At 37.1% G+C, this 22179-nt stretch overlaps 2 protein-coding genes across 2 annotated transcripts; one reads left to right on the top strand and one right to left on the bottom strand.

The window, feature by feature from the left end:
• Positions 1-4256: 4256 nt before the first annotated feature.
• LOC137742411 (histone H3.2) lies at positions 4257-4997 on the top strand. Its single transcript, XM_068482271.2, has one exon. The coding sequence runs from the start codon at positions 4400-4402 to the stop codon at positions 4808-4810; it is 411 nt and encodes a 136-aa protein (XP_068338372.1). The 5' UTR covers positions 4257-4399; the 3' UTR covers positions 4811-4997.
• A 14370-nt stretch (positions 4998-19367) lies between these two features.
• LOC137742136 (G-type lectin S-receptor-like serine/threonine-protein kinase RLK1) lies at positions 19368-22087 on the bottom strand. The gene has a single exon (XM_068481897.2). It carries the CDS (start codon positions 21960-21962, stop codon positions 19539-19541), a length of 2424 nt encoding a protein of 807 aa, XP_068337998.1. The 5' UTR covers positions 21963-22087; the 3' UTR covers positions 19368-19538.
• Positions 22088-22179: the final 92 nt, after the last annotated feature.

Below are 22179 nucleotides of genomic sequence, written 5' to 3'. Positions count from 1 at the left end.
TTGAGTGTGATATATATATATATATATATATATATATATATATATATATATTGTGAAGTGTGATATACTATAGAACTCATGAGAGTTCAATATATTAAACTCATAATTGTGATATATAAAACTCATGAATTTGATATCAATATATTGAAATAACACTTGTGTAGTAATAGTATTATAGTTATCAAACTCAGATTGCATAAGTCTCATATATAGTCATATAGGTATCATATTCACTTAAACTATTGTGGAATGCCTAAGCATAGTAGTTTGAGTACCATTTTTTTCAAATTCCAAATGTTGAAATTGTTAAAATAAAATTCACTTGGGTTATTTAATTGTTTTTGACTTATTAAAGACTAGCTAGACGAGGGGAGCCCTTGTGGTTTCATTTGGGTCATATGCCTAATGCATGATGAAATATATATGGTTAGGACAGTGTTATCCACATATTTATTTATTTTTCTTACACATTCTTGTTAATTTTGGTTATTGATCTATTTCAATTCATTCCATCCAATGACTGAAAATTGAGAATGGTGTGTGAGAAGTAAAAATAGATGTACGAATAACATTACCTAAAGTTATACGGGTTTGTCTCCAATCAGCAAGAATTCAACTATTTATCAATTGGATTGGCAAATTGATAAAAAAAAAAAATAGTAATTTTTTAATTCAATCATGACCGTCTATTTTCTGTGCTGATATATCACATATTTACGCCCACAATGAAAGACTCACGAGCTAGTGTTGGATTAGTTAAGCTAGCTTGTCAATGTCATTAGTCATACCATTCTTGTCAATATCGTTAGTCATACCAATCTTAATCTTGACCCACGAAAAGGATACTCCGGTCTACACTCTTCCGCACAACTTCTTCAGATTCAGAGCTATACCAACTTTCAGCTCTTTTCTATAGAGTTGGTTAATCTGGTAGATTAGGGCAGCTTTTTTGGGAAGAGGATCCTCTTCTTCAGAATGGGGATCCTTCCAGCCTATCCGAACCGTTCAATTTAATCCAACGATTAAAATTATTATAACTTTTAAAGGATCTTTATGTTTGAAGCTATTTGATTAAATTTGACTGGCCCAGATAAGCTGATCAGGAGGATCCCCATCCTGAGCTCATGAGAGAATCCTCTTTCACTTTTTAGCTTCTACAACAAAATATCCAATTTTGTTGCCCTTCTTTTATGTTGAGTCTCATTTGCCAGTTTTGTTGAACGGTATGATAGTATTTTGCTTCAACATGTAAGACCTAAAGTTGTGTTTCATTATTTGAGTTTAGTTAAGTTGACCACAATAAAGCGTTCCCTATATATTTTCTAAGTTTAAATTCTTCTTCTCGTAATTTAGATGAATTTAGTGTAGAATATTTCTCGTTATTTAAAATAATAACCCTACAGAATGAACAGGAAAATGGGCACTGGAGTTGGAGAACGACGTTGTGGTATTTGCTAAAGAACTTTTTTTCGGATGGTGAAGTAGAGAGGTTGCTTCTGAAACGACAATGACGGTTGTTTAGGGCTATGGCGTTTGAGCATTTACGTTGTGTATCTTGACATTGTGTAAAAAGATGAAGTACCCTCGAGATTAGTAGAAGTACTGAGGATCTGTAAGAGAGATCAAGCTCATGATAGCCAAGAAAAAAAATGAAATCTAATTTGAAACTCAGCAAATTCAACCCCCTCACGTGAAACCACACATTTTCGCGAGCCACGTGTGTAGGAAATTTTTTGTCAAGATACTGAAACTAATGCCAATCTTTTTGAAAGCTCATCAAATTATAATTTGTTCTCATCAAATCATAATTTGTTAGAACTAACACCTCTTTTTGAATGCTTAGCTGAATCTAGCACCAATTTTTCGAAAGCCTAATTAGAACAAACACTTCTTGCTTGACCAACAAATCATATTCTTGAAACTAATATCTCTTTTCGAAAGCCCATAACGTTTTTTTTTTTTTTTTACTTTTTCGAAAGTCCTATAAATAAATCTCTTGACAATTGTTGACAATCTTCCCTTTTTGGTTTTGGGTGCATGAAGAAAAATTAACTTTGTACACTCACAGGGAAACGCTCACAGCAAAGTTCAACTAATAATCGAACTTTGCTTTGATATCAAATTGAAAATAAAATGTTTATGACTAATATATTTAATAATCTCACATACTCGATCAAATACTTTATTCTTGTACATAAAGAGTTTTTTTTTTTTTTTTTTTTAAAGATTACAAAGGAGCCTAATAGAAAATAAATCATATAAAACTTTTGTCCACAAGACATAAAACTTATACCAAATCAAATCAAATCAAATCTCTAATTTAATCATATCTCTAAAGTACTCTCCTTTATATTTTATAATCATTTATACAGTTGATCTGATTTAATTTGCAAAAGAAATAACAACCAATACAAATAAAATAAGTTAAATATCTCCTAATCCTACAGGAGAAGTAATTAATTAGGTGACTAATTAGTCATACCAATCTTAATCTTGACCCGTGATTAGACACTTGTCTTCAATCTTAAATATACCAACTTTCAGCCCTTTTCTATAAGGTTGGTTTGGTAGCTTTTTGGGTAACTTTTTGCTTCTAAATTGAAATGTCGATGTCCGACTGCACTGTATAAGCAGTAGCCACTCTTTATGTTGAACCTTTTTTACCCAACAAATACATTGGAGATAGAACCTTTTTATATTAATAGGAAAAAACCTAAAGTTGTGTTTTCAATTCAAAGAAGGAATCACTACTTCAATGCAATACAAAAAGCTAACTTGAAAAGTGTTGGAAGCTCAAACTATTCATATCTAGTTGCCTGTAATATGTTTTCTTATACCTTATAAGTATAGAGATAACTAGAGTTAAGTACGGATAACTAACTAATTTTTCGAGATGATTCTAAATTAGTTTCAATCTTTTAAAACATTTCAATTATCTAACATTTTTAAAAGTATACATCTGTTAGGTCACAGGCTTTAAAGTGATAACTTTACCAATGCTAAGCGATGATGTTTCTAGCATTAATTCTCTAAATCAACTCCTTTTAGCCAAGTTAAGTCATAATTTTGATTAGCTAAATTGCATCCATTCAAAGCTCCATAGATGACTTGAGAGTAAAAGCCCTCTTTATAATTGTTCACATCATCACTTAATGCTAGTGAAGCTAACATACGTCCACTTTTAAAAACGTTAGATAGTTATTAGGAATATTTTAAAAAGTTAGGACTAATTTAGAATCACCCAAAAGACTAGATAGTGATCCGTACTTAATACAAGTCTGCAAAAATGATAATGCTATAGTAATTAAGATTGAGGGCAATAATTGATTAGTCGATCTCGTTTAATTTGGAAAAAGGCTAAAACTATGATGATGTAACCATGAACAAGTAATTACACTCAAAATATATATTACACACGCAAATAACTTACACGAGTACTCCTAACCCGGCAATGTTCCGAGATGAAACTCAAATTGTGTCTCAATTAAGAACAACGATCATATATGAAGTTATCAATGATTCTCACGACTCACGATTCAATATATAGTTTTGTTTGACATCGTGATAGAGTACATTGCACAACAATTTCATCATTCTTCAGAAATCATCATTCTCTCTTTCTTACCCATGGCAGCAGTTCGCGCAAACTACCAAAAAATTGTGAGATTATGAGTGAAAGGACCAACGACGATGAAAGAGGAGAAGGGGGAGTCAGGTCATTGATAACTTGAAGATCTATTACTCCAAGTATTTTCCTCACCCTGCAATAGTGAATTGTGCTGATGATTAAGGCACCTCTTGATTCTTTTCAACTCATTACATTTCGAGTTTAAACTCTCATCCCATTTGAGTTCAAACCCTTTCCCTTATCAAGTTCAACCCTTCCCCTTCTTTGGGCATAATGTTTAAACTCACATGTTCCTTGAATCTTATCTCATTGGGCCCTTTTCACCTTTGCATAATTTTCCAGTCCAGCCCATGTCCAAAACACCCAAAACTTGACCCGCCATCTGACCCCAAAGTGAAAAACTTGACTCGCCAACTTGAAAAGTCGAAAAACACTGAAAATCCAGTTGCCGCTGTAAAGCCAAATCCTATTGGCTAGCGTCCAGACCACACGGATCGCTATCCGCTTCACTCCATGAAAATAATTTCAACCGTTGATAACAAGAACAAATCAACGATCTGTATTACCTCATCCAATATTTTCAAATTCCCCAAATATTTCAAACTCGCCTCTTCTTTTAGTCTTCCACTAAATAAATTAATCCGACCAAATCCTTCGAAATTCAAAAATTCATCGCATTTTCTCACTGATTTTCCCGAGAAACAAACAGCCCAAAACAGTCCAAATCCCTCCTAATCCTAAATCCTTCAATCGTCACAACTCCAATCCCAAATGGCTCGTACCAAGCAGACTGCTCGCAAGTCCACCGGAGGCAAGGCCCCACGGAAGCAGCTGGCCACCAAGGCTGCCCGGAAGTCGGCTCCGGCGACCGGAGGAGTGAAGAAGCCCCACCGCTTTAGGCCCGGGACCGTGGCGCTGAGGGAGATCAGGAAGTACCAGAAGAGCACTGAGCTTCTGATCCGCAAGCTTCCGTTCCAGAGGCTGGTGAGGGAGATCGCCCAGGACTTCAAGACCGATCTGAGGTTCCAGAGCAGTGCTGTCGCGGCGCTTCAGGAGGCGGCGGAGGCGTACTTGGTGGGTCTGTTCGAGGACACCAACCTCTGCGCCATTCATGCTAAGAGGGTCACGATCATGCCCAAGGACATCCAGCTCGCTCGTAGGATCAGAGGCGAGAGGGCTTAAGCAAAAAAAAATCCCAATTTCTTGGGTTTCTTTTCGATAACTTGTAGTCGATTCAGGGTTTTTATTTTAATCTCTGATTAGGGTTTTAAGAATTTGATTGTTACTCACAATCATGAATTAGCTGCTGGGCTTGAATTTGTATATCTTTTTGTGATTGAAATGAAACATTTGCAGTTGTTTAATTAAATTGTGTTTGTCTTAATCCCAATGTGGGCGGCAAAGAGTTGTGAGGACTCGTACACTCCTGTTTTATGCCGGACATGTACGGATCGTTCGATCCTCGAGGCAAACTGTATATCTACTTGTCTCCCAGTTTTTGTTGATGTTGCAAATATTGTTTTTCATTTGGGAGAGGAAGTTAGATGTACAGCTTGCATCGATGGTTCAATGATTTGTACACTTGTCCGATATGGTTCGGAGTGTACGAGTCACCACAGCTCTTTTCCCCTCACAACGACGTTCAATACTGGTTGATGACTCGAGTGGTTGATCTTTTGTTTGTCTTACCATTCGCCTTATTGGGTTATATAGGGGGAGGTTGGGATGAATTCTATTTAATTTGAGAGGACCGTCATTATGTTTAGATAAGACCAAACTTGTGCGTTTTGAATTTGTAAGGAAAAAGAGAAACCGTAAAATAAAATCCGAGGCCGTTTGGTTGGATATATGCGTTTTGAATTCATAAGGAAAAAAAGAAACTGTAAATCAAAATCCGAGGTTGTTATCATAAGGCCAATTCTGTGCGTTTTAAATTCATCAGAAAACAAGTAATTGAAAAATTAAAATCTATGACCATTATATTTCGATAAGACTGAATTTATGCGTTTTGAGTTCACATGGAAAAAGAGTAATTGAAACATTAAAATCCAAGGCCATTATGTTTAAATAAGGCCGAATTTATGTGTTTTGAGTTCTTAAGGAAAATGAGTAATTGAAAATTCAATTCCGAGACCATATGTTTTGATAATACAGAAAATGTGAAAGGAAAGAATAAATGAAAAATTAAAATATCAGGCTATTATGTTTCGAAAAGGACAAATCTATGTATTTGGGCGCAAAAGGAAAATGAGTAACTGAATGAACAAATTCGAGGCCGTTATGTTTCGATGAGACGAATCTGTGTGTTTTGAGTTCATAAGGAAAAATAGTAACTGAAATTAAAATATGGGGGCGGCTAGACATTCGTGAAAATAAGCAAAGGAAAGCATCCAAGTCTTGAAATCATTTACACACAAACTCAGAAAATTGGGATGACACTCCAAAGCCAAATGAACTCCATTCCGAGTGAAAGGGTCAAACACTTTGCGATTTGGCGCTTGAAAAAATTTTGCCCACAAAAACTGTAATATAACGAATATGAAGACACTCTTTGACAACGAGCAGTGTCGACTCTAAAGAGGAACTAACAAGGAACCAATGAGTGTCCATACCAATTTGAATTTTGTGCTCGACACCATTAACGAAACCACCAATAACAATGAAGTAGGCACACTAGAAGCCCATAATACATGAACACAAAATTAAAATAATCACTAAGGGATACTAATAACTTCATCAAGAAGGCACTTATAGACGGAAATACTAAAACAAAAAACAAAAATGCAACGATCGATGAAAAGAGGAAGGAGGAAGGCTGCCAAGGAGAAGTGGCAAGGGGCCGACGGCTATGAAGTAAAATTAGATTTAGAGTTTTGGTATGAAAAGGAGATAAAATTTCCATCTGCACAATTTATTTTATCTTGTAAGTGCAATTTTATGTTTTTTTTTTTTTTTTTGGGTATAATAAATTGAAATTCTATGGTGCCTAATTAGCTAATTCCCAATTGTATTGTGGCCTTATTTGGGCAGTAAAAAATGAAATTCTTGACGGTAATTTGGAATGGCACTGGTAAAAAGGTAATAATAGATAAAATGTTCTGAGAAAATTTAATTAATATGGACTACCAATTTGTTACAAATTAACTTATAAAAATTACAAATTAACTTGACATTGCACGAGCTCTTCCCTTCTTCGCTCTTATGGACTCATGGACATAACCTGAAGTACTAGCGTCGTGCTAACTTGATATTGCACGAGCTCCTCTTCTTGATCGCTCTAATGGACTCATGGACATAGCCAGAAGTACTGGCGTCGTGCTGACATTGCACGAGCTCCTCTTCTTGGCTCTTATGGACTCATGACATACCTGAAGTACTAGCGGCATGCTTTTCTGCAGCCACAACCAGAGAGGTTTGGTTCTGGACCTCTGGTGATAAGAGACACCTTATGGTCATCATGCACCTTCTTCCGGACTGAGGCTCAGCAACACCACAACGAATACCTAATGCCCGAGCTATCTTTTGCTAACTAGCTCTCACTGACCTGTGGCATTGATGGCCGGAAGTACTCCCCTCGTGATCATGCCGACCCACCAACAGACCGGTGCCATTCCGATGATGCACTCCTCCACAGAGAGCAGCAACCGCATCAGCAAGAAGATTGATCTTCATCTTCCGGCCTCTCTTCTTCGCCGCGGTGCTTGTAGGATTTACAGGCACCACAGGGACACTGCCGTCATCAAATTCCAGGAGCTGGAGTTTTGACTCTACTTATTGTGCTTACGACGGAGTCTTATTGCATTCGCTGCAGTGCTCAGGGCCCTGTAGTGAACGCCGGTGTGAGCCAAGATTAGCTGTGGTGACTCGTACACTCTGAGGCATATTGGACAATTGCACCAATTATTTGATCCGCGGGGCAGGCTGTGTAGCTCCCATTTGAGAAATAATATTTTCCTCGATATCGTCAAACTTCTGCTGAAGTACCTCCTCAACATCCACGTCACCATTCTGTTGGTAAGGGGTGGGGTTTTAGCTACTCGGTGAAACCTGAAAGAGCTCAAACCTCGTGCAGATTTGTACATAATACCAACTAACTATGGCAGACCAATTCTTTATCAGAACAATTGCCGGCATAGATCTGTTCCTTTACATGACCGATTCCTTGGGTGAGGGACATCAAGTTTTGATGACGATGATCATGCATGTATCCACGATGCAATTGATTGAAGTGAAAATTTGAGAAGTTGAATGGTGAAAGAAAACCTTAATAATTAAGTTCGAAACTCTATATAAACAATGAGAGTTGAGCGAAACACAAGATAAATGGCTTCAATGGTCGATATGTTTTTGTTCTCTTAGGCTTCTCCTTACTAGGTTATATAGAGAGGCATGGGAAGAATTCTTTCTCGGAAGGGCACAATGGTAAGTTCATGAGCTCTTCTTTTGCAACGGAGGATACAAATTGGATTGGACCAACAAAGAAACTTAAAATCCCGAGGCCTTTTTGTTTCAGTAAGACCGAATCTTGATTTATGTGTTCATAAGGAAAAAAAAAACTAAAAATTAAAAATCTGTCGTCATTCTTTTTCGATAAGACCGAATATGTGTGTTTTGTGTTTCAGAAAAAAGAATAATTGAAAAATTAAAATCTAGGACCATTATGTTTCAATAAGACAAAATTTATGCGCTTTTTGCGTTCTAAAAGAAAAAAAAAGTAATTGAAAAATTCAAACACGTGATGTTATGATAAGACCATAGCTGTGTGTTTTGGGAAATAGAGTAACTAAAAAAAATATGTGTGGCCATTATGTTTTGATAAGACCAAATCCATGCATTTGGTGTTAAAGAAAGAAAGTAACTGAAAAATTAACGGGGGTGTATTTAATTGGGATTTTGAGAGATTTTAATTCTTTTAATGAATCTAGAGGTATTCAATCATGATTTTAAGTGATTCTCTGAAATTCAATGTGTATTCAATCAGGATTTTAAGATAGTTTATTAAAATCTTTAGAAATCCGGGTGTGTTCAATTAGAATTTTAAAGAAGTTTATAACATTCTAGGTGTATTAAATTAGAATTAGAATTTAGAGAATTTGGAAAAGTTGAGGAATTAGACGGAATTGGAGAGATTTTGTAGTGTATTTTAAGCATCCACAAATCTCATATCTTCCCATGAGATTTCGAGGGAATTGAATCAAAATTTTACATAGAATCTCTACAAATCAGTTAAACTCCGTAAAAATCCATTAAAATCTCCTAAATTCCCAATTAAATACACCCCCCTAAAACATGAGAATCTTTTGGTTTTGATAAGACCAAATCCATGCGTTTGGTGTTAAGTAAAAAAGCAATTGAAAAATTAAAACACATAATTCTTTTGTCTTGATAAGACCAAATCTATTCGTTTTGGCGTTAGAAGGAAAAAGTAACAGAAAATTCAAAACACGAAATCTGGCCATTTTGAGTTCATAATAAAAAAGAGAAACTGACAAATTAAAAGAAGAGCGTTATGTTTTGATAAGATCAATATGTACGTTTTGAGTTCATAAGGAAAAACAATGAATGCAAAAAATTAAAGTCCAAGTCCATTATGTTTCAATAAGATTGAATATGTGTGTTTGAGTTCATAAGGAAAAAGAGTAACTAAAAATTAAAATTTGTGGCCATTATGTTTCTATAAGATCAAATATGTGTGTTTTGAGTTCATAAAGGAAAAAGTAGCTAAAAAATTAAAACACAAGACCCTTTGTTTTGATAGGACCAAATCTGTGCGTTTAAAGTTCATAAGAAAAAAAAGTAACTAAAAAAATAAAATATGTGGCTATTATGTTTCGATGAGACCAAATCCATGCGTTTTGCATTCAAGGAAGAAAACAACTGAAAAATTAAAACACATAATCTTTATGTTTTGATGAGACCAATTCCATGCGTTTGGCGTTCAAGGAAAAAGTAACTGAAAAGTTAAAACAGGGAATCTTTCTATTTCAATAAGACCAAATCCATGCGTTTTGCGTTAGAGGAAAAAAGTTATTAAAAAATTAAGACACGAAATCTGTGCTTTTTGAGTTCGTAAGGAATAAGAGTAACTAAAAAAATTAAAACACGAGAGCGTTATGTTTTGACAAGACCAAAATGTGCGTTTTGAGTTCATAAGGAAAAGAGTAAGTGAAAAAATTAAAGTCTAAGACCATTATGTTGCGATAAGACCAAATCCGCGCATTTTGAGTTCACAAGGAAAAATAGTAATTGAAAATTAAAATCTGTGACCATTATGTTTCGATAAGATCTATTATGTACTTTTTGAGTTCAAAAGGAAAATGAGTTGAGTTCACAAGGAAAAATAGTAATTGAAAATTAAAATCTGTGACCATTATGTTTCGATAAGATCTATTATGTACTTTTTGAGTTCAAAAGGAAAATGAGTAAATGAAAAATTAAACATGAGATCGATATATTTTGATAAGAACGAATTTGTGCGTTTTGAGTTCTTAAGAGAAGAAAGTAATTAAAAAAAAATTTGGTAGTTATGTTTCGAAAAGACCAAATCCACGCGTTTGGTGTTCAAGGAAGAAAGGAACTGAAAATTTGAAACACGGGATCTTTTTGTTTCGATAAGACCAAATTCACATGTTTGCTGTTCAAGAAAAAATGTAACTGAAAAATTAAAACACGAAATCTTTTTGTTTCAATAAGCCCAAATCCATGCATTTGGTAGTTATGTTTGATAATTAAGACCAATAATTACGCTTTGAGTTCATAAGGAAGGAGTAAGTGAAAAATATTAAAGTCCAAGGCCAATATGTTTCGATAAGATTAAATCCGTGTGTTTTGAGTATAATAATGAAAATAGTAACATAGATATTAAAATCTAAGGCTATTTTGTTTAAATAAGATCAAACATCTATGCGTTTTTCCAAGAAGTGCAACTGTGATTTCACAAATTTTTTCTACAGATAATACCTATTGGTCTAATGAGAGATACCAAAATACATAGTGGACCACTACAGATGCCAAAAGAGGGAAGATGTTCCTATAATAAATATGTGTGTTATGAGTTCATAAGGAGAATGAGTAAATGAAGACTCTAAATGTGAGGCCATTATGTTCAATAGGACCAAATATGTGCGTTTTTTAAGGATCCCAATACAATGGTAATTTCATGAATTTACCTTGAAGAACAAAGATTGAACCAACGAAAGATGCCTAAAGAGGGAAGACGATTATATTTCGATAAGGCCAAATCTATGCATTTTGAGTTCATAAGGAAAAAAGAGTAACAAAAAAAAAAAAAAAAAAATTGAGGCCATTGATAAGACCAAATTTATGAGTTTTCTCAAGAGGGTTCAATCGTAACTTCACGAATTTTCCACATATAATACCTACTGGTCTAACATAAGATGCCAAAATAGTGGACCACATAAGATGTCAGAAGAGGGAAGACGTTTCGATTAGACTGAATATGTGCATTTTGAGTATATAAGAAAATTAGTTGTTGATAAGATCAAATTTGTGTGTTTTGAGTTCATAAGGAAAATTAAAATCTGAGCGCTTTTAGTTCATAAGGAAAAACGGTAACCGAAAAATTAAAATATGAGGCCACTATGTTTCAATAAGACCAAAAATACATTTTGAGTTCAGAAGAAAAAAGCATAACTACAAATTAAACACGTGGCTATTATGTTTTGATATGACCGAATTTGTGCGTTTGGAGTTCATCAAGAAAAAAAAAAAATGAGTAACTGAAATCCGAGGACATTATTTTTCAATAAAACTGAATTTGTGAGTTTTCTATTTGAAAATGAGTACTGGAAAAATAAAATTGGTGGCCATTTTTATGAAGACTTCTTTTAAAAATTAATTGCAGGTGAAGTTTGTGAACACTTCTTTTTAAAAACCTATATCGGAATTTATAGTGCCTTCTGAAATGAAATATTTACAGTTTGTTTATCTTGGAGGTGCAATTTTATGTTTTTTATTTTTATAATTATATTAAATTTGTATTGGGTTTAGCTAAATCCCAATTGCTTTGTGCCCTTTTGAGCAGTAAAAAAATGAAATCTTGATAGAAATTTGCAACGGCACTGGTAAAAAAAGGTAATAAAAAGATGAAATGTTCTGTCAAAATGTGAATTAATTTAGACTTTCAACTTGTTAAGAGGGGAGAACAGTACATAGAACTGTAACAAAGAACTAACTTTGGCAGCAAGGAAAACCTAAACAATAGATGAACCAATGGGGATAATCACTGTCATCGTTGCCGTCGTCAAATTGCACCAGCTTGAGTTTATTATTTTAGATATCCTTCTCGTGCTTTCGGCCAAGTCTTGTTTTGTTCCCTTAATTAGGTGCTCACCGCCTTGTACAGTGAACACTGGTGAAAACCGAGTAAATAAGCCCAGTGACCAAGCTCAAGCTCCTCCTCCTCCGCTTCCTGCTCCCCCACCCCATCACCATCCTCATCAAAATTCCTGGAGGGTAGAACTCTATCAGAAGGTTTCGATTATAAGGTTGGTGGGGATGGGCAGACAGAAGATGGCTTGCTGGTGGTGGTGGTGGTGCCGAAGATGGGTTCGGAAAAGATCACGACCATTGCAGACAAAAGGATCCATTGTTTTGCTTGACGGAAATGGGAATTTGGGAAATGAGGATGACGAGAGGAAATTGAAGGTGGGGGGTGAAGGTTGACAAAAATGGGGTTTGGGCCGCGGACGATTATTTTCCTTTTTTTGGTTCTGTTGTAGCTTTCATCTTATTCTGTTAGGAACTTAGGATATATAGAGAAGACCTGTGCCGACTCGTACACTCCGTGGCATATCGGACAACTGTACCATTTGTCGGGTCCGCGGTGGCGCATGCTGTGTATCAGCTCATCGGCTCCCAGATGAGAAATAATTTCCACATCAAGCGGCTGCAGCCCCTCCTTGATAGCGTCGTCATAGGTGTGCTCCTCGGGACGGGTGAAGGTGGGGTTTGAGCTTCTCGGTGAAAGCTGAGTGGATCATCCGAGTGACCAAGATGGCTTGCTGCTGCTGGTTGTGGTGGTGCTGCAGCCCCTCCTTGATAGCGTTGTTATCGGCATGCTCCTCTGGACCGGTGGAGGTGGAGTTTGAGCTTCTCAGTGAAAGGTGAGTGGATCAGCCGAGTGACAAAGATGGCTTGCTGCTGCTGGTTGTGGGCGCTGCAGCCCCTCCTTGATAGTGTCGTTATAGGCATGCTCCTCGGGACGGGTGAAGTTGGGGTTTGAGCTTCTCGGTGAAAGCTGAGTGGATCAGCCGACTGACCAAGATGGCTTGCTGCTGCTGGTTGTGGTGGTGCCGCTGACGGGTCTGCCGGATCCGTTGTTTTGCTTGACGGAAATGGAGTTTGGGAAATGAGGATGACGTAGGAAATTGAGGTGGGATGAAGGTTGACGGAAATGGGAATTTGGGTAAAGTACGATTATTTTCCGTTTTGTTCTGTCGCAGCGTTCTGTTAGGAACTTAGAATATAGGTTAGTGTATAACGGTAATTTCAAGTTTGCTTCGTGATCATGACGACCCACCACCAGAGTGCTTCTGTTCCGCTGATCCAACGGCACCACAAAATCGACACGATCCACCCCTCCTTGAGGGAGGGTGTGTATCCGTCCATCATCATCTCTCAGATGAGAAATAATATTCTCATCATCAATGGAAACATTTTCGTGATCACCACGGCCATCGTCTTTGTCTGACGGACGGTGGACTCCCTCGGCAAGACTGGACTCTCGGATATTAGGAGTTGGAAGGTCAAGATTTTGCTGACTGGCGTCATTAGGCGTGACTTCATCATAAACGAGGATGATGATCATCATGAATGAATCCATGATGTGATTGTTTGAAGTGGATTGGAGAAGTTGGATGGTGAAAGAACAATGAAATAATTGAGTTTGAAACTCAATTATATAAACCATGAGAGTTGCGCGAGGTACACAAGGTAAATGACTTGAATGGTCGATATGTTTGTTCGTCTTAGCTTTCACCATGTTGGGTTATATAGGGAGGTTGGGATGAATTCTTGCTTGGGAAGTGACAACGGTAATTTCACGAGTTTTGTCATGAATAATACTGATTGGACCAACGAAAGAAGCCAAAAGCAGGAGGACCATTATGTTTTGATAAGACCAAATTCGTGCGTTATTGAGTTCATAAGGAAAAAGAGTAATTGAAAAATTAATATCAGGTCATTATGTTTCGATAAGACTAAATCTATACGTTTTCTCAAGATGCTGGTACAACAATAGTGTCACGAGTTTTGTGCAGAGAATAAAGATTGAACCAATGAAAGATGCCAAAAGAGGGAGGGCCATCATGTTTTGATAAGGCCAAATCCGTGGGCTTTGAGTTCATAAGGAAAAAGAGTAACAAAAAAAATTAAAATCTGATGCAATTTTGTTTCGATAAAACCAAATCTATGCGTTTTTTTCAAGAGGGGTTCACGAGTTTTATCAATTAATACCTACTGGTCCTACGAAAGATGCCAAAATACATAACGGTCCAACGAAAGATGGCAAAATACGTAATGGACCACATAAAATGTCGAAAGAGGGAAGACGTTTTGACAAGAATAAATTTGTGCGTTATGAGTTCATAAGGAGAAAGAGTAACTGAAAAATAAAAATAGGAGGGTATTATGTTTCGATAAGATCACTAAATATGTGCGTTTTTTGGGAGGGTACAATAGTAAATTCACAAGTTATATTCCACATACAATAGAGATTGAACCAACGAAAGATGCAAAAAGAGGGAATGCTATTGTGTTTTGATAAGATAAAATCCGTGCCTTTTGAGTTTATAAGGAAAAATAGTAACTGAAAAATAAAACTTGAGGCCATTTCAATAAGACCAAATTTGTGTATTTTTTTTAAGAGCATAACTATAATTTCATGTTTTTTACTACGGAGAATAGAGATTGAACCAACAAAAAAATGCCAAAAGAGGGAAGATCATTATGTTTTGATAAGACCAAATCCCTGTGTTATTCAGTTCATAAGGAAAAAGAGTAACTGAAAAATTAAAATCAGGTCATTATGTTTCGATAAGACCGAATCTGTGCGTTTTCTTGGGATGCTGCTACAAGGGTAGTGTCACGAGTTTTGTGCAAAGAATAAAGATTTAATCAATGAAAGATGCCAAAAGAGGGAGGGCCATTATGTTTTGATAAGACCAAATCTGTGGGCTTTCAGTTTAGAAGGAAAAGAAGAAACAAAAAAATTAAAATGTGATGCAATTTTGTCTTGATAACACCAAATCATTCGTTTTTCAATAGGGGTTCACAAGTTTTTTCAATTAATGCCTACTGGTCCAACAAAAGATGCCAAAATACATAATGGTCCAACGAAAGATGGCAAAATACATAATGGACCACATAAGATGTCGAAGGAGGGAAGACGTTTTGAGAAGAATAAAATTATGCGTTATGAGTTCATAAGGAGAAAGAATAACTGAAAAATTCAAATTTGAGGCTACTACATTTTGATAAGATAAAATATGTGCCTTTTGAGCTTATAAGGAAAAATAGTAACTGAAAAATAAAACTTGAGACCATTTCAATAAGACCAAATTTGTGTGTTTTTTCAAGAGCGTAACTGTAATTTCACTTGTTTTACCACATAGAATAGAGATTGAACCAATGAGGATGCCAAAAGAGGGAAGAACAAATCCCCGTGTTATTGAGTTCATAAGGAAAAAGAGTAACTAAAAAAATTAACTTCTTGTTTTTCCACAAATAAAACCTACTGATCTAACGATAGATGCCAATTACATAATGGACCACAAAAATGTGAAAAGAGGGAAGACGTTTAGATAAGAATTAATCTGTGGATTATGAGTTCATAAGGAGAAAGAGTAACTAAAAATTTAAAATATGAGGCCATTATGTTTCGATAAGACCAATTTGTGCGTTTTCATGAGGGTACAATAGTAAATTCATGAGTTATTTTCCACATAGAATAGAGATTGAACCAACGAAAGATGCCAAAAGAGGGAACAACACTTTCTTTTGATGAGATGAAATTTGTGCATCTTGAGTTTACAAGGAAAAAGAGTAATTGAAAAATAGAACTTGAGGCCATTATGTTTCAATAAGACCAAATTTGTGTGTTTTTTCATGAGTGTAACTGTATTTTCACGTGGTTTACCACAAAGAATAAAGATTGAACAAACAAAAGATGCCAAAAGAGGGAAGACCATTATGCTTTGCTAAGACCAAATCGTGTGTTTTGAGTTCATAAGAAAAAGAGTAACTGAAAAATGAAAATCTAAGGCCATTATGTTACTAGAAGACCAAATCTGTGTGTATTTTCAGTAGGTTATGATAGTAATTTCATGATTTTTCCATAGAGAATAAAGATTGAACCAACAAAAGATGCCAAAAGAGGGTATACCATTATGTTTTGACAAAACTAAATATGTGTACGTTTTGAGTTAGCAAGGAAAAAAAAAGTAACTAAAAATTAAATATGATGCCATTATGTTTTGATAAGACCAAATTTTTGTGTTTTTGAGTTCCTAAGGAAAAAAACTAACTGAAAAATCAAAATTCAGATGCCATTATATTTCGATAAGAGCAAAGTTGTGCGTTTGTAGTAGTATCTTTTGATACCATATGGCAAGCAAGAAGAGATCACTGTTAAGTATTCGAAACTCGAACGCAAAATCACTGTAAGTTGAGAACCACCAAGCAGGCTCTTCACCTGCAGTGAGAATACTTTCCATTCTGGAATTGTTATTGGCAGAAGCAAAAGCCATGGCCATTGTATTCACAGCAGTGAAGACAAGGTCGTCACAGACTGCAGATGTTCATTTTGAATTCTAACCAATGTGGATGGAGTCGCGCTTGCGGCTAAAAACTATATTCAACAAGTTCTTGCCAATAAACATGATCATAATTCAGGCCCTCCCTACAAAGAGAAGACAAGGGAGTAGGGAGGGTGGCGAGAATGCTAAACAGGAAAAGAGATAGGCCACAGATTTCATCAATACCAATCGCTTGGGAAAACACAGTTTCGTAGCAAACTTTATAATTCTTAATACGATGATATCATAAACTAAAGCACGAGTTAGAAAGCAAACCAATAATTAGTCGACTAAAAAAGATTGATAGCCCACAGTTTGGATGCCATGCCATCCAAACAACGCCGGTTTTAACCAGTTCTGGTATATGGGAATGGACACGGTCAAGGTTGAACATGTAGTTCCACTTTTTCTTCAAGCATCTGCACAACCTTCCTCATAGTACGCCTAAGAGATTGGTCTTCTTGAACACACCGAAGTGCAACCATCACGACCTTTTGCAGTTTCCATTGTTCAAGAAAGGCCTGGGGTTCGTAATCTACTACAACACATAATTCTCCATTAACGTAGAAATTGTACACCCAATCTGTTATATTTGCTCTCTTTGCAGTTACTTTCAACATCAACGCTTCTCTTACAAGAAATGATCTCTAGCTGCGCAACATCGAAGCTGTATACGCCAACTTTGATAGTGATTCGCAAGATATGAAACCACTCAGGTGCACATGCAACATAACCTTTTGTTCTCCAAATGGCAGTATGAATCTGGCTCTGATTCATTGTCAAAATTGCTGATCCAAAATCAGAGATCCGAGCATTGTAATTATCATCGAGAAGTATGTTCTCAGGCTTTATATCACACTGGACACTTTGCGTGATGCATTCTTCATGCAAGTAAAGAAGTCCTCTGGCAACTCCATAAGCAATTTCAATTCGTTGTCTCCAACTTGGTTTCACCTCAGCGAAAAGAAAGCTTCCTAATGTGCCATTGCTCAAGAATTTTTAAACTAGTCCCTCATCACAATATCCGGAAAGGCGAACCAGATTCTTGTGATGTATCTGACCAAGTACATTCAATTATGTCGTAAATCCTTCTCAATGTCATGCAGTACATAGTTTAGCTTCTTCACTGCCACTAATTCGACTCCAGAATCAATTTGCATTACCACTTTGTAAATAACTCCAAAAGCACCCTGTCCTAGTTCTAAACAAAACAAGGAGGTCCATGAGCACTAACTTTCTTCTCTTACCTTTTTTTTGGAAAGGAATACTGCTATACAGGAGGTGGAATTGCAGTTCAATTAAAGTATAATGGCAGGATAGCCGCCTCTAACTAAATTCACACAAGTTTCGTATAGAAACAACAGCACCAATACGGATTTTAGCTTCCTCCTGAATCCATTTGTATCTTCTCGAATCTCTTTATAGCTAAAAGAACACAGATTTGAACCCAAAATTGTTTTGGACTCGAATTTTATTTTAGGTTGGCTGGGGAATTTGGTGATGGAAGCTTGCATTATTGTATTTTGTTTTTGAGTGGCCTGCTTTAATTGAGCATTCAGATTTTCGAGAGATGAACGACTAACTTCTTGTTGATTGTTCAAGGAAAAAGTTGGGAGGTCTTTACAGCCAACACTGTAATTGCATTATTCGATAAGGATCATTTTGCTCCTGGTCGAACTCTGGGATACTAGAAGAACAATGCTTCGTGGATGAGTATGGTCAGAACATTTGGCACAAAGCAAAACAAAACCTTAAAATAAAAGGAAATCCAAACAAAAAAATTATTGTAGAAATCCTACTTTGACTAGATAGCGTATCAGTCAGGTTGTAGGCACGTTTTAGGGTTTTTTCATGGTCTAGAAAATTTTAGAAAAACACGTTTTGGCAAGTCTTGGATGTCTTCTTCAAGGATTGGGGTCGCATACTTCATGGAAAAATCGGGAGAGCCTTCAAATCTTCTTCTTCGACGCTATAACTCGGTTCTGAATTTTCAGCAATGGAAGTCATTCGACCAACAGGAAAAATACTCTTCCACTTCAAAGCAGCTGACGGCACGATTCGTAATTCGACTCCAAGATGTCTAGATTATGGAGAAACTGGCCTCTTGTCTAAAACACACAAAGAAATGTATTTTCCGCTTAAACTAATTAAGTGTGTTGATGCATGTCCCACATGGCAACATCGGAAACTTGATGAAATTAAATCCCCTTATATTGAAAAGTTCGACTACTAATTGCTTTGAGGCCTTAATTTTGTATTAAACCAGACCTAATGGATTGCACATGTGGTTAAGTTAAGTCAGTATTGATGTTAATTAGTAGTAGGCCGTTGGACCGTCTCTAAAAGTTCGACGAAAAGCTGAAAATAGATAAAATAAAGAAATGTGTCTTTTTAAATCACTTCTCTCCTGCAAATTAATTAAAATTAGTACAAAGTAAGTGAATTATGAACCTATCAGGATCCTGCTGATATTAGTTAATGGATTGTAATTTATAGAAGCAGTGTTTGGATAAGGGCAATTCATCTGTTTTTTTAGGAGGATTCCGATGATGCAAGTTTTATCTGCTTGCGTAGAGTAGAAGCAAATTGGTAGCAACAAAACCAAATCAGAGTGAACATATAAAACCGTCTGAGGGAGACGATGAACGGAAGGATGTAGGAGTAATATCCAGCTGCAATTTTGTGTAATGAGACTGCGGCTGCTGTTCTTTTTGAATTCCAAGTCTGCTACTCTTACCAATGTGATTGAAGTTTGTACCGCCGCTGAAAACTAAACTGAACAAGTACTTGCCGATAAAAAGGATCGTAAATCGCTGCCCTCTCCACTAAGAACACTAGGGAGTAGAGAGGGCAGCGATAAGTCCAATTCGTACAGGATAAGCCACAAACTTCATCAGCACCAACAGACTAAGCAAACGAAAATGTTTTCATAACAAACTTTATCATTCATAACAAGAGTTACATACATAAAGCATTTACCGTTTTATCTAAATCATTGCATTACAAAACCAAAAATTGGTAAACTAAACACAGATTGACAAACAGATTGACAATAAATACACCTTCACTGCAATACAAATAACGGCGGTTCAACCTTATCTGGTATATGGGGATGGACATGGTGGAACAGGCACTTCGACAACTCCTTCAAGCATCTGCACAACCTTCTTCATAGTAGGCCTAAGAGATGGATCTTCCTGAATACACCAAATCGCAACCATCACAAACTTTTCCAGTGTCGTTCGATCACCCAAGGCCTCAACTTCACAATCTACAACAGCATCTAGTCCTCCTTCAACGTAGCAATCATAAACCCAGTACGTTAAAATTGCTCTCTCTTCACAGTTACCTTCCATGTCAACGCTTCTCCTACAACAAATGATTTCCAGCAGCACAACACCAAAGCTGTACACATCAACTTTGGTAGTGATTGGCAAGTTCCTGAACCACTCAGGTGCAACATAACCTTTTGTTCCTCGGATGGCGGTATGAGTCTGGCTCTGATTCATCAGCAAACGTTTTGCCAAACCAAAATCAGAGATCCGAGCAGTGTAATAATCATCGAGAAGTATGTTCTGCGGCTTTATGTCACAATGGATAATCTGCGTGCCGCACTCTTCATGCAAGTACAAAAGCCCCTGCGCAACGCCATAAGCGATTTCAATTCGCTGTCTCCAACTTGGTTTAATATCAGAAAAAAGAAAGCTTGCCAATGTGCCATTTCTCAAGAACTCATAAACTAGTAATCTCTGTTGCCCCTCGTCACAATATCCAAAAAGACGAACCAGATTCTTGTGATGCGTCTGACCAATTACTTTCAGTTCTGTTTTAAACTCCTTCTCGACATCTTGCATAACATAGTTTAGCTTCTTCACCGCCACTTCAACACCAGAACCAATTTGCATCACCCCTTTGAAAACCACTCCAAAAGCACCCTTTCCTAATTCTTCATTGAACCCATTTGTAGCTTCTCGTAGCTCTTCATAGCTAAAAGAGCGCAAATTCGAGTCCAAAACAATATCGGTACTAGATCTTACAGGTTTCTTCCGGAAAATGAAGAAAATACCGAGACAGATAGCAGAACTTAAGACAAAATTAACAAAGATAGAGGTACCTAATAGTGCTGATTCTACGCGTATCACAGCGTTCCGGCTCTTCTCTTTATCATCTGGAATTGGCTTTGGAGGAGGCTGCAGACTGGCATTATCTTTTCGGACTTTTATGAAGGTCTGTGAATTAAGACCGCCATCCACTCTCCCGTTCGAGAGAGGTAACTTCTTTTTCCAGCAGGTTTCAGACCGGAAAACAGCAACAGCGCACAAACAGTCTTGAAAGCAAGACTCGTTGCACTTGTCCGCGGTAAAAGGCTTTAGCTGCACATAATCTGAGGTTGGCCAATCAGTATTTGTCAGCACTTTGACATCATACAAATCTTTTCTGGGACCTTGCAGCTCATCTTCTTCACAGCCTTGTATAAAATCGGGTTTGCATCCTCGGTATATATCATTCGGATCAAGAAAAGAAAACCCTTCCGGGCATTCGCAGGTTGGCCTAATATATGGTTTGAGCTTACAGACACTGTTATATCCGCAAACACCAACGCCCATGTCTTCAAGAAGTGTTTGGCAAATGTCATCCGGCGTATACCACAGAGGATTACTCCAGCTTGCATTTCCAGTGAAATTTTTCGGGTGAGAATATAAAGTGAAAATCCCATCAAAATCAAGAGTTGCCCTTATGTAGTTGTCCCTCGCCGAGACTCCCTGTGGCCCTGTAAGAGTGAATCTTCCACCATTTTCTCTCAGAACAAACATGTACCCTGAGCTGTTGAACACCAATTGTCTACCTTCACTACCTTCCACAGTCCCTGCGGTGGTCTCCGTGTCGAAGTAAGGGTTGTTGGCAAAATCTGTTGGCAAGTTGACGGTGTTGAGCACGAGGTTTCCATCATCTTGCAAGCGCAGCTGGAACCGCCCTCTTGTGTAGTTAGTCTTCGATTGTCTAGACGAAAGCTTCCCATTTCTCTGAATTGTCTGTCCAGGCAAAACGGTGTCTGTAGGATTGCTGAAGGTCTCCCACAAGCTCCCCGAATTTTCGTCTTGAAGGACAAAGTTTCCGGTGTCATTCATGACCCCGATCGCAACAGTCCCGGAGGTTGTTCCGGATTTCCATATCTCTCCACCCTGAGGATTGTTGAGAACTAGTCCACCGTTGGCAGTCAAGTTCAAAATTGATCCCCCAGGTGCAACCACGGGGTTGTTATCCTCATATGCATGCCAAACTACGGTTTCTGGGATTTTCGCATACCATATCGAAAGCAAGAAAAGATCATTGTTTCCGAGGGGAGAAAATCCAAACGCGAAATCACCATTTGGAGAAAGCCATGATGAGGAGGCACCTGTACTTGCAGTTCGAGAACTCCCAACTGCCACTCTTCCATTATTTTGGGAAAACACAGAAATTGGTAGCAAAAACAGTGAGGAGAACAAAAGCATCTCCACAGAAAGAGCCACTGCCATTGCAAAAGCACCAATTTTTCAACTTAGCTTTATTGATTAGCTATATTTCTTAATAAAGCATTGGTTCTCTGTTATTTCTGCAAGTAAATGTGCGTGCACCATAATTTAGGCTTGACTAATCTCCATGCCTGTCATTTTCTAAGTTGTTTCCTGGAATTAAAGGCCTCTACCCCATCCGTAGTACCCATCAGCCACGACGTGACCTCAGACCTCGCTA

Source organism: Pyrus communis, chromosome 11, assembly GCF_041283825.1.
Source record: "Pyrus communis isolate YQ-2024b chromosome 11, ASM4128382v1, whole genome shotgun sequence".
NCBI classification, from domain to species: domain Eukaryota; kingdom Viridiplantae; phylum Streptophyta; class Magnoliopsida; order Rosales; family Rosaceae; genus Pyrus; species Pyrus communis.
The sequence above is the reverse complement of the archived record's forward strand: the minus strand, read 5'-3'. Positions and strand labels throughout refer to the sequence as shown.

What these genes read in the sequence shown, in the direction of transcription:
- LOC137742411 (XM_068482271.2), top strand. Translation starts at nt 4,400, where the DNA reads ATGGCTCGTACCAAGCAGACTGCTCGCAAGTCCACCGGAGGCAAGGCC.
- LOC137742136 (XM_068481897.2), bottom strand. Translation starts at nt 21,962, where the DNA reads ATGGCAGTGGCTCTTTCTGTGGAGATGCTTTTGTTCTCCTCACTGTTT.